Here is a 14969-nt window from a genome sequence, read left to right on the forward strand (position 1 = left end):
CATTATTACCATTCTTCAAAGGCAAATAAAAAAAAATACCTCTCTCAAACTTCTATCAGCCCCACCCTTCCCCAATGCCCTCACTCTCTCCTCCTTCCACTTCTAAATGGCTCCCCAGGAAAACTCTGTTCTCTTTGTCCAGGCCTGTGTCATCTCCTGAAGGCTGGTTTCTGAGCCCTGCAGCCCCTACCTGCACATCCTCTTTGCAGATGTTCACAAACCTGCACCTCACCCTGGGGTCTTTGCACAGCTCACACTCCTTGCCCTCCGAGGCATCACGTCCGTTGGGCCTTCCGGTCCTGGTCCTCACCCTCAGATGCTGGCACCCTTGCTTCCTGTCTTTCTTCTTTCCCTTTCTTCTCCATCTCACAGATGTGGTGAAACCCAAGGGGTCCACCTCTGGCAGCCCAGAGGTGAAGGTATGAAGATGTTCCATGGTCCAGCATGGCGGGGGGATGGAGGGATGGATGTGTGACCTCACGCAGATGAGATGTGTTTGATAGCTGTAGGGATGTAGAGGATTTGTTTTTATATCATCATCATCATCATCATCATCATCATCATCATCATCATCATCATCATCATCATCATCATCATCATCATCTTGACCCCTTACTCTATTCTAGTATCCTGCTCAGCACCTTCCCTGTATTAACTCACTGAGTCATCATGAAGATCATCTGAAGTAGGTGCTATCATCCTCTCCATTTCACAGGTGAGAAGCAAGGATCAGAGAGAAGTGACCTGCCTAGGGTCACACAGGGAGTAGATGGCAGAGCCTGGGTTTGATTCAAGTATTTGAGCCCTCCACTCGGATGACCTCCTATTTGATGGAGGGCCCTGGGGAGATGGGCCGTTCTGCTCTCCTGGCACAAAGACCATCCTTTGCAAACGGGCATATTGGAGTTACCACCTCCTGCTACAGCTGTGCCCACTTCCGCCCCTGATCAGGTGGCTACGCCCAGCTCCCCTTCCTACCCCTCCACCACCCCAACACTGGTTCCCCCTCTGTTCTCAGGCCAGGAGAAGCCAAGCCTGCCAGACACTCGACTAAAAGGAGGACATCAGAAACCTCTCTGGCCAATTTCACTGCCAGTCTAGAGCATGGCTCACCTCCTTGCCCCCCGCCCCCAGCTTGCCTGCCAGTGCTCAGATGTGTGGTGCTATAAAAAGCCAAGTAGTAATATGCAAATCGCCCTGATTATTTATGGCCAAGTTAGTAAACAAGCCAGAGAGACAAGGTGGGTTGTTGTTTTTACGATCTCTGCAGTCCTCGCAGGAAAATCTACGGTAAGCAGAGTTCGTGAGCAGAGCCAGAGCCCATGGTTTAATAAACACAGCCTAATTACCAGGCACCAGGGACAAACAAGCCAGGGGGTTGTGGAAGGGAGTAATGAGAAGCCGGCAGCCAGGAAGAGGAGGTGGGGAGGGGCGGAGGGCAGGAGCCGGCAGCTGGATTCTCTCCCAGCCCACGTCTCTCAGGCCCAGCCTCTGAGCCACCTGCTGGGAGGGGGTGGGGACCCGGCCACAAATCACCATAATGTGCTGTACGCCAGTGGGTCCTGCCAGAGACTGGAGCCACTGCTACTAACGCTGCAGAAAAAAATGTCAGAATGGGACTGGTGAGGGACGCCCTGGGTTGAGGGGGTCTCAGAGGGAAAAGGGATGCTTTCTGCTAAGTCATCAGCCTGATGCTGAGGATGGTGTGGCTTACTGGCTGGTTACTGTGATCAGTTTTCAGGGCTGTTACATCTCTGCGGTGCCAGCCCTTGGGAAGCTGTGATCAGGATGGAGTCAGGGGGAGAGACAGGCAGGGGCCAGTGGCTCTTGACAGACTTGGGGAGAGCAGGAGCCAGGCGACCAGGGGCACAGTCAGAAGTCCTGTTGGACATTTGCCCCTTCACTCTCTACCTAGATCATGTGCTCAACTATCAAATGGGAGTGGAGGGAGACCCAGCGGACACAGTAGATGTCCTGACCATAGGTCACTGGTTGGAGCTAATGTCCTTGGGAGCAACCAACAACTAACAAAGGAAGGTAGATGGTGGATCAATACCCCAACTTCCTCCCCCTTCAATAGAGTGACTACTGAGTTGCCTGTTCTGCACCTACTCCCAGCATCCCCCGGTGGGATTCACAATGGCACCTTGTTTGACTAGGACCCTCTTATAGGATGCGTTTCTTTTCCAAGTCACTTCCCATCTCCCTCACTGTGCTTCCTGGGATTAACTCACAAATAAACTCACTTGCACCCAAATCCTTAACCCAGGTCCTACTTTTGTGGAAACCTGATCCAGGTGACTATAGCTACCAGGTGCTAAAAACTTTGATAGATATAATTATAAAATAGCTATTGAGCACTTACAATGTGCTAAGCACCATGACAAACATTTTACCTATATTGACTCAGTGAGTCATCTGTTCATCCCTTTATTTTGGTCAATTCCATAGTTATGGAAGATGTCAACATTAGGAGAAATTGGATGAAAGATACATGGGAACTCTCTGTACTGTCTTTGCAACTTTTCTGTAAACCTCAAATTATTCCAAAATAAGGACTTTATTTAAAGATCATAGTGGACAGGGCAGGACAGCCCTGCTCCCAGTTGACATCTAGGCATGATCATTGAGCCAGTTAAGGACTTGTATTATTATGATGCTGTCTAGCCCACCTTTCCTCTTCTTGTGTGTTTATGCCTTGTTGAAACCAGGGTACCCTACACCTGTCACCTTTTCCTGATTTTACCACCTGGTAACTCTTTTCAAAAGGGAATGAATGTGATGAGGATGCACTTGGAGAGAGAATTCCACTTGAACAAGATTCACCAGAGGTTGCCTTGAAATTGCATGGTTTCTTTCTTTTTTTTTTTTTAACTTTTTTTTACTGATTTGTAATTCATTTTACAATGTTGTGTCAAATTCCAGTGTAGAGCACAATTTTTCAGTTATACATGAACATGCATATATTCATTGTCACATTTTTTTCTCTGTGAGCTACCATAAGATCTTGTATATATTTCCCTGTGCTATACAGTATAATCTTGTTTATCTATTCTACAATTTTGAAATCCCAGTCTATCTCTTCCCGACCCCTGCCCACTTGGCAACCACAAGTTTATATTCTATGTCTGTGAGTCTATTTCTGTTTTGTATTTATGCTTTGTTTTTGTTTTTGTTTTTTTTTGTTTTTTTTGGATTCCACATATGAGCAATCTCATATGGTATTTTTCTTTCTCTTTCTGGCTTACTTCACATAGAATGACATTCTCCAGGAACATCTATGTTGCTGCAAATGGCTTTATGTTGTTGGTTTTTATGGCTGAATAGTATTCCATTGTATAAATATACCACATCTTCTTTATCCAGTCATCTGTTGATGGACATTTAGGCTGTTTCCATGTCTTGGCTATTGTAAATAGTGCTGCTATGAACATTGGGGTGCAGGTGTCATTTTGAAGTAGGGTTCCTTCTGGATATAAGCCCAGGAGCAGGATTCCTGGGGCAGTTGTTTTTTGGTTTTTGGTTTTCACTTGTATACATTTGGTTATGACTTGGGGGGGCAGGGGTGCTTTTGGTGTTTAGTTGTCAGAGTTGCCTAACACACTGCAATGTGTAGGACAGTCCCTCACATTTAAGAATTGTCCTACTCAAAATACCAGTAGCGCCCCATTGGAAAATAGTCTTAAGGTCACAAATGACTTCTGTGTACCTGTGTCCAGTGAACATTTTTCGGTCTTTTTCTTACTTGATCTCAGAATATTTGACACTGATAGCTGCTACTCTCTGCATTACCATTGTCTCTTGGCTTCTGTAGTATATCACATTTCTTGTTTGCTTCTTCTCTGACAGCTCCTCTCATTCCTTGTTACAGACTCATCTTCACTACCAGATGTTGATGTTCTTCAAGAATCAGTCCCTTGGAGGTGAATCAGCAAAAATGGTGAATACAGAACTCCCAAGGACCCATCCCTTCATATAAACAGCAAATAAATTAGCACAACCTGTCAGAATCAAATTTATGTGAACTATGGAAACGAGTCAAACATTTGAAATAACTAGGAAAACACTTAATCAAGAAAAAGGTGATTGAATCTCAGTAGAAAAATTTGTGTCGTTTAAACTTGTCCTGGTCCCGTTTTCTCATCCCCAGCTCAGTGGCAGTTTTGAAGACAACAATCTGCATTTCTAGTGTAGGTTCTTGGTCACAGAGGGAGCAGATTGGATTTTGTTCTCAAATTATTGTGGTAGTTTATTTTGACCTGTCTGGTGGTTCCCTGAAGGACTAGTGCAAAGGGCTTGCCTTTATTTTGCTTAACTTGGAACTCTCCCAAGGCAGAGAGGTGACTACCCATTTTTTTTCTCAAAAAATACATGGTACAACATGGATCAACCTTGAAAACCATGCCAATTGAAAGGAGCCAGACACCAATCACATTAACATTTTGATTGGAATTATGTGAAATGTCTAGAATAAGTGAGCCATAGAGATGGATTATTAGTTGCCAGGGACTAGGGAGATGTTAAAGTTGGGGAGTTACTGCTTGATAGAGTTTCTTTGTTGCGTGATGAAAATGTTCAAATTTAAACATTGTGAATGTACTGGAAGTCACTAAATTCTACACTAAAATGGTGAATTTTATGCTGTAAATGTTATCTCAATTCAAAAAAGAGAATCAGTCTCTCTCCTATTTTTTTTCCAGGCACTCTTATCTACTCTTATGTTTTCTGTATACAGTTACCACCTATACACAAATGACTCACTAAATTGTATCTCTAGCCCAGATACTTTTCCTGAGTTCCAGACCTGAATATCCAACTGCTCACTTACCTCACACCTGCATGTGAATGCCTCAAATGCATCTTTGAAATGTACAAAACTCAGCTCGTTCACTCGCCTTTCAAACTGGGTCATCTTTGAATGTTTCCTATCAACAAAGGCTAAGAATAGCTCACACTCACTGAGAACTCAGCACCATTAGGGCTAAATAAGTGCCTTACATTCATCAACTCATTTAATCCTCATAAGAACCTCACATATTATCTTTTCATGCTGAGAAAATTGAGAGGTCGAATAACTCGTGGCTATCATATACCATGTAAGTAAGGCTAACTGAGCAAAGGTGTCCTGACTTCTCAAATCTGTGTTTTGTTTTGTTTTTTTTCAATTGAAGTATAGTCAATTTACAATGTTGTGTTAATTTCTGGTCTACAGCATAGTGATTCATTTATACCTACATATTCCTTTTCATTATAGGCCATTACAAGGTATTGAGTATATTTCCCTGTGCCATGCATTAGGACCTTGCTATTTATCTATCTCATATACAGTAGTATCTACAAATCCCAAACTCCCAATTCATCCCTCCCCACCCCCTGTCCCAGCTGGTAACAATAAGTTTGTTTTCTGTCAAGTCTATGTTCTTAATGATACTGCTAGATCATCATCCACATTTTGTATAGAATCCTAGAAGGCATCCTTGTCATTTTTTTCTGTTATATGCTATATGCAATTCATCATTAGTAATTTGATTTCCTAGCTATTTCTCACTCTGTCCTGTTCCTTTTATCTCTGCTGCTACCAGCCTCATCCAAGCCACCATCTTTTGTCTATACAATGGCCTCCTAATTGACCTCTCCATATTCACTGAGAACAACCTAATGAAACGTAATTATAAATATAATTTTGTATCTTCCAAGTAGGGAATTCATATTATCTTATGCCCATGGAGCATTTCCAAATATGAAACAAGTTTGGCCACATAGAAAACCTCAGTGAACTTCAAAGGCTAGTAATCTTAAAAGCTCCTCTTAAGATCTCAGTGCAATAAAATTTGAAGTTGACCAAGGCTACTTTCATTTCTTGATTTTAACTTCTGGCTCGTTGTCAGTATCTCCAATGCTCCTGCCTTAATTCTTGGTGATTTTAATATGCACATTGATGCTGTTTCTAATACTTTGGCTCCATTCTTCTTCAACACCTCTTCTCTTCATCTACCTAAGTCACTCCCTTGATCTCTAGGAGGTTTATTGTGTCTTGTCTTATGTTTAAGTCTTTGATCCATTTTGAGTTGATTTTTGTGTATGGTGTAAGGGAGTGTTCTAGCTTCAGTGTTTTACATGCTGCTGTCCAGTTTTCCCAACACCATTTGCTGAAGAGACTGTCTTTATTCCATTGTATATTCTTGCCTCCTTTGTTGAAAATTAGTTGACCAAAAGTTTGTGGGTTCATTTCTGGGCTCTCTATTCTGTTCCATTGGTCTATATGTCTGTTTTTGTACCAATACCATGCTGTCTTGATGACTGTAGCTCTATAGTATTGTCTGAAGTCTGGGGGAGTTATTCCTCCAGACTCTTTCTTTCTCTTCAGTAATGCTTTGGTAATTCTAGGTCTTTGATGGTTCTATATAAATTTTACTATAATTTGTTCTAGTTCTGTGAAATATGTCCTGGGTAATTTGATGGGGATTGCATTAAATCTGTAGATTGAAAATGGCATGGTTTCTTGCCACATTTTATGAAGTACATCTACTAAAGCTATATTTTCATTGGCCTTTTCAGAAATCTGTAGAGCAATGCAGACATATTTTCCCCAAGGAAGAAAGACAGGAAGAGGGCTTCAAGGGTGGCAGAGCCCAGTGATGAAAAGGGAGCCATTGTGACCCTACGTGTGCCACTAAATTTTAACCTTCCTTGGAGATTTCTTGTCTCTACTTTGCTCAGAAGGGCACAAGAAGGTGGACTAATGAGGATGCAGTCACCCATGGAAGTGTCCCATTCTGACCTAGAGCTAGTGGGGACCTTTCAGTCTTTCCTAGACAGGCGACACAGCAAATTGTCCTCCACTTACATCATTCTAATTGTCCCTGCTGATTAATGAGGTCACTTAAGGTATCAATTATTATCCTGCCAAGAGAACAAATATTAGACTGAAACAAATGCCCATGAACTTGCTTATACTATTAAAAAATAAAGTAATGAGAGATGATTAATGGTATGTGCCCCGAGAGGAGCCACAGGAAGGGATGGGCAGGAGAGGGAGGTAGAAATGAGCATTTTCTGATTAGGAGCAAACAAGGCTTTTGTTTAAAAGCAGCTTCTGATTGACCCTCTTCCTTTCAACACCACTTTTTGAGAAAGCCATGTAGACTCAGTGTCTCTACTTCCTGTCTTCCTGCCAACGGTTTCCCCACTGTAGCCCAGTTTCAGTCTGATTGCTCCACCATATGGCTCTGGGAAAAGTCACTACTGTCCTAATTGCCACATCCGTCAACCCTCTGACCCTCCCTCACCAGACCCCTCAATGGTGTCTGCTGCCATTGACCTTGTTCTTCTTAAAACATTTTCTTTTACCAGCTTCTCTGACACCACTAACTCCTCACCCGTTCATTCCATTTCACACATGTTTCTTGAGTATCTCCTGTGTGCCAGGCACCGTGCTGGGCCCTGAACACACAAAGGTAACCAAGATGAACCACGTCCTTGCTCTGCATGGAGCTTACATTCAAGCAGAGGGGGATAGGCAATTCACAAAGAAATACTTATCAAGAAGCCATTCAGGGTCATGAGGAAATAGAGCAAGTGACTGATGGAGGATGATGACAGGGTGTGATTAGATGGGAGGTGTGACCAATGGGAACCCCTCCATGGACATGGTACCTCCATCACTTTCACACAACAGTCCCTTAAATCCTGGCGCTATCTCCAGGTTTCCATGTCTTCCTTTGTGTCCTCTCATTCTCTGTAGACTTGGGCAGGATCTTGGGGATTAAGGGATTGCTCTGGATCAGTCTCTGCTTTGCAAAGTTTGGCACCAGAGATGATCAAAAAGATGACACCCAGGGGATGAAACCCAGTTCCAAATTCAAGCTGACAGTTGACTAAGGCTGAGGCTCCAGGCAAAGAGACAGGAATCAGATATAAGGCTACAGTTCTGAATCCAGGGCCATGGACTACGGTGTGAATACTGCCCATTGGAGTTGTGCACCATGGGGGCCTGGAAGCCACAGGGACTTAGAGAATCATGCAGACCCTGGGAGACAGCCTGAGAGATTCCCCAAAGTCCCTGCAAAAGAATCCCAGGTGACCAAACTGTCTCACTGCCCCTGTGGCTTCTTCCTCCCAAGTCCCCAGGTGAGGGCGCAGGGAAGGGTTCTTTAACGCCAAGCACGCATCTTTCTTGTTTCAATATGATTATTCAGGTTGACCCTCTGCTGTTCACAGTTACCATCCCTGGTTACCTGGGAAAACAGACGCGGTGTCCAGTACCCTGGGTGTCCTTGTCCTGGCCCTGCCCTCCACCCAAGTCCAAAGGCGTTACTGGCCAGGTCACAAGGATAGGGTCTGAGTGCCTTGGCTTCACATCCAGTATCTACTTGGAGGTGGATGTGCAGCAGCTGGTGACAATGGTAGTTGTCATTCAGCTGGGCACAGGGGCTGCACACTGTAAGTTCTGTCTCTAATATGGACACCTGGACTCCTCAGACCTGGCTCCTCAGAACAGGCTCTGGTAGCCGAAAGGGAGGGCATGGGGGTGCAGGAGCAGGTCGGGGGGGCCATCCCACTCTTTTAGTACAGCTCCCCTACCCTCTTGCAGATATTTTCAGCATCTTGAGCCCCCCCCCCCCCCAGACCTCACAGAGGCCCCACCTGCTCCCTTCGCAGGGCGGCTTCTGCAGAGGCTAAGTGGGCACAAGTCCTCAAGACGGAGACTCTCCAGAGAGAGATGCTGCTGACCACTCACTCCTATTGGGACAACGGTTATTACGTTGGTCTCCCTGGTACGTGAGGAGCAGAAAATGCAAAGGTCTTCCAGGTATTGCCAACACTAGGGTGGCCCCATCTGGTACCCTAGGGAGGTCTCAGCTGCTCCATGGACCCTCTTGAGGTGATTCAGACTTTAAAGGCAGCCTTGACCGAAAGAGGACGGCTACCCTTCCCAAACAGGGGATGTCACTGGCCCGATATGGGGGAGGTGGATGCAGAGGCAGCCTCTGGAATGTGATGGCCCCTCTTCCTCGAAGCCCCCTTTCGCATTTCCATCCCAGCACCCCCTCTTGACCCACTGTGATGGATGCTTCAGCCTCTGTCGTGGAAGACTGAGCTGGGTCAGGGGCTTCCAGGATCCTGTGGAAGCAAATAAGTCTGCACCTGCTGGAAGGCAGAGCAGCCTCCAGAAAAATCCCCTCTTGGGGAGACTGGTAATTAAGCAGTCATGGCAAACATGTGAAAGATGAACAGCTGGTTGTCTCCATTTGTTTTACTGTCTTTGGTTGGAGAACAATTTCATAAATTACGTGTAAAGTTGGGTTCTGTCTTTCCTCCACTCATGCCGTCCCCTTTGCTTGAAATGACTCCCTCCCCCCGTCCTCCCTCTACCCTCCACGCCCTTTGGATGATCGGCTAATAATTGATCTTTTCCAATCAGCTCAGGCTGGTGATGTCACAATCCCTGGTCATGTCTCTATCACTGCATAATCACTGTGTCTTCAGCAATAACATAATTGGCTATGAATGCCTGCTGTGTACCTGGCACTGTTCTCGAGTGCTGGCTGTAAACCGGAGTCAAATAGATAAAAATCCCTGCCCTGGTGGAATTTACATCTAGCACGGAAAGGTAGACTTAATAAATAGGGATTAATCAAATACATAGTGTGTCAGATGGTGATAAGTGTTAGGGAGGAAATGTGGGTCAGAGATCAGAAGCCACGAATTGGTGGTGGGGAGGGTGGCAATTTTAAATGGAGTGTTCATTTAAACCCTCAGTGTAAAAGTGATATGTGAGCAAAAACCTGAAGAAGAGGAGGGAACCAGCCATGGACATGTCTGGGAAGAGATGGGGTAGCTGGGGAAGGCTGCAAGAACAGCAAGTGCAAAGGCCCTGAGGCAGAAACTTGCCAGGTGTGTTCATCACAACTGGAGGGAGTGAGCAAGGGGAGATGCGTTGGTGATAGAGAGAGAGAGAGAACGGAGTGGGAGTGGGCAGTGGTGTCAGAGGATTGCCCAGGGCCTTTAGCGTTGTTGTGAAATCAACTGGGACACCTTTAGAAGGGTTCTAAGCAGATAAGTGTTGCAGTCTGACTTAAAATAATCATGCTAGCTGCTGTGTTGAGAATGGTTTATATAAGGATAAAGGAGAAGTAGGGAGACCAATTAAGAGGTTATTGCAATACCCAGGGTAAGAGATGGAGATGCCCTAAACCAGGATGGCAGTAATGAAGGTGATGAGAAGTAGCTGAATTTCCAGATAAATTAATGTGAATGCCGCCTTCTGAGGTGAACTGCTTGAGGGCCAGGGCCCTGTCTTGTAAATTTCTATCCTCAGACTGAAGCATAGTACATAATAAGTAATAGGGCACACGATTAATATTTGTTGAATGAATGATTGAGGAGAAATCATTTTTAAATGTTAATAGTGGGAATAATCAGACTCTGGTCTCTTTTTTGAACCTATCAGATCATAGAGCAAATTGCGGGTACCATCCACTTAGATTTCCCAAGCTGACATCATAGAGGAGGCTGTTCGTGGGTGTGCTGAACTGAGAAGTGGGGGGCAAACTGGCTCTAATGCTATTTTTCTTGCTGCAGGACTTCTCAGAGCCTTTAATGCAGTAATGCGCAGGTTCCCAACACTTCTTAGTTTAAGGTGCTAAGTGCTTTAGTAATTTTTCCATAGTTCTCCGTGGATACAAGAAATACCTAATCAGCTTCATTTATTAGGTAGTAGGATCCGACTAGCTGAATAAGTGTATATATCCGAACAATTTTGTAGCTCTTGAAAAAATAGTGAACATAAGTTGAAAGAAAAAAACTCACTTTTTATTTCATCCTTAAATAACCACAGATACTTACGAATGGAATGTGTGTACTTGTTGGGCTCTGCACAGCTTTTCAAACCTTGGAATCAGATTGGACACTCCCACCCTCATATCTTGTTCATTACTGATTGTCACAAGGCACCTACTTTATATGACACCAACCACCAAACACTCAGGTCTGCAAAGATATGATGTCATTTAATGGAATGTAGCTTCACATTGAAACTTAAGCTACCTTGAGCTAATACTTTGTGTGTCCAGCAAATATGGTTGATCACAGCTTCCCCTGAAAATGTAAAATCTTCCTCGGCGCTCTTAAAATACCCCTGCAGGCACCCCCTCTAGGTTACCATGGTGCACAGTTTGGAAACTATGGTGCTACTTTGCGTGCAGCGTTTCCCCAGATCATTGGCGCGTGTTCTCAGGCAAACCTGTTAACAGAACACTGGATAGTATTCCGTGGTCTGGGTTTGGGGGACTGTTGAGAGAGAGCAGGAAGCAAGAGTACCTAGAACTCCCTGCTGCAGAGCCAGAAGCGCAGTTCCACGGGAAGTACTCCTGGGTGTTGACAAAGTGTGCCTAGAGGATTTGCATTTGGAGCATACAGTGCTGCTCCCCTATTTTTAGACCTCAGCAGGTGGGCCTGCTATGACTCTAGAAAGGGTACATGGATATTTGGGGACCTGGCATTGCTCCCACCCACCCATATGTAGGACAGGTTTCCTGGCCTCCAAAAAACACATGGACACGTGCATCTGAAAGCAGAGCTGTGTAATTCCAGTCATGTTTTCTGGATAGACTGGGACATTTGCAAGAAGATCCTTTGGACTTAAGCTGGGGTTTTTCAGCAGCTACCTGGCTAATGCCAGGTCACTCTCAGAAATGGGGGTTTGTTACGCGGATCCCAAGATCCTGGGGCAGCGGAAGAACCATCTCTACATATTTTTGGTTGTTGTGGGTCTCAGGGCTTCCGAGACCAAGGGTGTCAGTGTCAGTGCTCTTATAACCAACGTAGCAGCAACATGATTTCCGAGACCTGCCCACTCTGGGCATTTCATTTCCCTGAGAGTGTTTCATGGAACCCCAGCCCATAGGATGCTCTGGGGGAAAAAACACTTATGATATTTAGACTTAAAAGCCCAGAAAGGCTAAGTTTCCCAGGTTTCCCAGTTTTAGCAGCTCTTGATGAAATGCAAATGGGAATTACTAGAGAGAACATGTGTCTGTAGGGGTGTGTATGTGTGTCTGTGTATTGTGTGTGATTATGACTAATGTCCATCAATTACCTGAAAATTACTAGATGATACCTGTAATGACAGTTCTGTTTTTAGCTTAATGGTTTATGTATCTAACTAGTAGCTCCTGTCTGGAGTGGGGCTGCTGGCAAATCAAAACACTATTTGCCAAGCCTGTCAGTGTGACAAATGCTGCTTACATTTACTCCTTTATTCCCAAGGTCAATTGACATGTCTTTTTCTTTTATATGTGTATATCTCTGTTTGATGTGCTAAGAGCCTTAAATAAGAGCCACTCAATAAAGGCCCAATTTGTTGTATTACTGTTTATGCCTGGGTAATTCGATATTAGTTGGGGTCTTTAAGATTGCCAGGAAGACATGCACGGGTCACCCTCAGAAATGGGAATTTCTTATGAGGAGCTCGAGGTCTTGGGGCAGCACAGGAACCATGTCTTTAGCTTTTTGGTGTCCCTCTGGGTTGGTTTCAGGGCTTCTGAGACTGGGATCCCCAGCAGCCTCCTGGCCCAATGGAGCAATCAGCTCAAGTTCTGTGACCTGCCTACTCTGAGCATATCATTTCCTAGAAAAGGTTCCACAGAACCCCAGTCCATATAAGAATAAAAGGGTTTATGATCAAGTATGTTGGGGAATTGTTACATAATCCATTCCTGCCTGGGAAGTTTACTATTAGCTTATTAAAAGCCTCCACAAGTACCTTATTTTTTATTTGTTTTGTTTGTGAAAAATCTTTGCTTAACTTTGTTGAACCCAGCATTTCCCATTTCTGTTTAACCACTGAACACCCTAGGATATCCTTTGGAGTATAAGCTAGTATTTGTACTTTCCAGAAGAATCTGATTGTCTTCATTTGTCACCCCTGTGTTAGGGGCTCCAAGATCACTCTTACAATGATGGGCTAGGGGGACTCACAGGTTTCAGCACATTTGCTCTCCTGGTTATAATTTATTACAGTGAAAGGGTACAGAGCAAAACAGCAAAGGAAAACCATGCATGGGGTGAAGTCTGGGGACAGAAACCAGGCACAGGCTTCCAAGAGTCCTCTCCCAGTGGAGTCACATGAAACATGCTTACTCCCCCCCCAGCAATGAACTGTGACAGCACGTGTGAAATGTCGCCCCCTGGGGAAGCTCATTGGAGACTCAGTGCCCAGAGGTTTAATTGGGGACAGATTGTATAGGCACCCTCTCCTGGCAGGTACCAAAGTTCCAGACTCTCAGAGGGAGACAGGTGGTCAGTATAAACCACAATGTTTGTACCAATAGTTTAGGACACTCTTATCAGTCCTGAGAATTGTGGGGATCCTCCTGAAATCCATGTTCCAGGTGCCAGCCAAGGGCCAGCCCTGTAAACTGGCATTTCAAAGGACAACAGGCAAGCCTTTTCTGTCCATTTTCTAGTAGCTGAATATTCATTCATTCTATATGTATTTGTCTAATCAGCTCAGGTTGCTATAACAAAAATTCCATAGTCTGGGTTTCTTATATAAACAACAGAGATTTATTTCCCATCATTCTGGGGGTTGAAAGGCTAAGATTTCGGGTGCCAGGATGGTGAGGATCTGGTAAGAACCATGTTCCAGTTTGCAGACTGCCACCTTCTCCTTGTATCCTCACATGGTGGAGAGCAGAGAGAGGAAGCAAGCTTTTCCGAGACTCTTGTAAAGGCAGTAATCCCATTGAAGAGGGCTCCACTGTCGCAGCCTCATTGATTCCTAATTACTTTCCAGAGGCCCCACTTCCTAATACCATCACATTCCCTGGGGGTGTTGGGTTTCAACATACGAATTTTGGGGGATATATTCAGTCCATTAACAATAGTCCATCTTATATATGCTAGTGATACAAAGAAGAAATTAAAGGTAGTCCTTACCTTTGAGGGACTTACCATCAAGAAGGAAAGACAGCTACATCATAAGTAATTCAATAAGAAAATCAATTCATTATGATTTGAATGAATATTGCAAAAGAGAAGTACTCTCTTCTCAGAGGATGTTTGCCAGGGATCCCCAAATTCTTTCCCAGAGGAAGTAACATTCAAACTGAGACCCCAGAAGCTAGTGGGAGATGGGTGGGTGAGGTGGTGATGGCCTCAGTGGCTAAGCAGAAGAGCAGTGCATGCAGCCCAGGGGGGCAGCATATGCAAAGGCCCTGGGGTAGGAAGAAACATGGAAAATTCAAGAGAAAGGTAGAGGCCAGTATGGGTGCAGGGGAGAGAACAAGGGGAAATGAGATGTGAGCGGAGGCAGAGAGAAAGGCAGGCCAAGTACTGCAAGGGCAAAGCTTTGAGCCACATGACCCAAGAGACAATCTGTCTCTGTCCCTCCCAGTCATCATACCCCTGGAGCTGACTAGATCTCTGGTTTCACTTGAGGCCTGGAGCACCAGCTGCAACAGGTAGAACAAATCTCTAATGATAGAAATCAGACGAGCAATTGCCCTGGTGCGTTAGGCGACAGACTGGGAAAGGACCACGGGGGAGCTTTTTGGGGTGATGGTAACGTTCTCTATCTTCTCTGGGGTAGTAGTTATACACAGGTGTGACGTGTTTGTCAAAATCCCCCGAATTTAGTCACTTATTAACAGTAATATTAGTTAGCTCACGAAAAGCTTATTTCTTGCCATACTGCATGTTCAAAAATGGCTTGCAGGGGCTGTCTGCTTAGAGGGGTCACCCAGAGACCCCGGTTGACAGAGACCCAGTATCACTGCAGCAGGGAAAAGGGAAGGGGAATTCAGCAAAAGGAATACAGTCTTCTTGAGACTCCTTCCCTGAAACAGCACATTTGGCTGCTACCCACACATCCGTGGCAAAGCCAATGCCATGGCCAGGCTATCCTCAGCAAGGGTCAGGAGGGGCTATGCCACCATGAGTCTGGAAGGAAAGCTGGAGATACCAGT

At 44.9% G+C, this 14969-nt stretch overlaps 1 protein-coding gene across 4 annotated transcripts in view; it reads left to right on the forward strand.

The window, feature by feature from the left end:
* The window catches only part of LOC123614610 (CUB and sushi domain-containing protein 2-like), a 131471-nt gene that overhangs the window by 89414 nt on the left and 27088 nt on the right, over window positions 1-14969 (forward strand). The window contains exon 3 of one of the 4 annotated variants that reach the window (XM_074358033.1): window positions 3872-3940. The exons of 2 other annotated variants lie outside the window; for them this stretch is intronic. In XM_074358033.1, coding sequence (XP_074214134.1) covers window positions 3872-3896 — 25 coding nt within the window. In that variant the 3' untranslated portion in view covers window positions 3897-3940. Of the gene's footprint in view, window positions 1-3871; window positions 4674-14969 lie in introns of those variants that run through there. One more of the 4 variants, XM_074358032.1, reaches the window with a different exon arrangement.

The sequence above is a fragment of the Camelus bactrianus genome, chromosome 35 (genome assembly GCF_048773025.1).
Source record: "Camelus bactrianus isolate YW-2024 breed Bactrian camel chromosome 35, ASM4877302v1, whole genome shotgun sequence".
Taxonomy (NCBI): Eukaryota; Metazoa; Chordata; class Mammalia; order Artiodactyla; family Camelidae; genus Camelus; species Camelus bactrianus.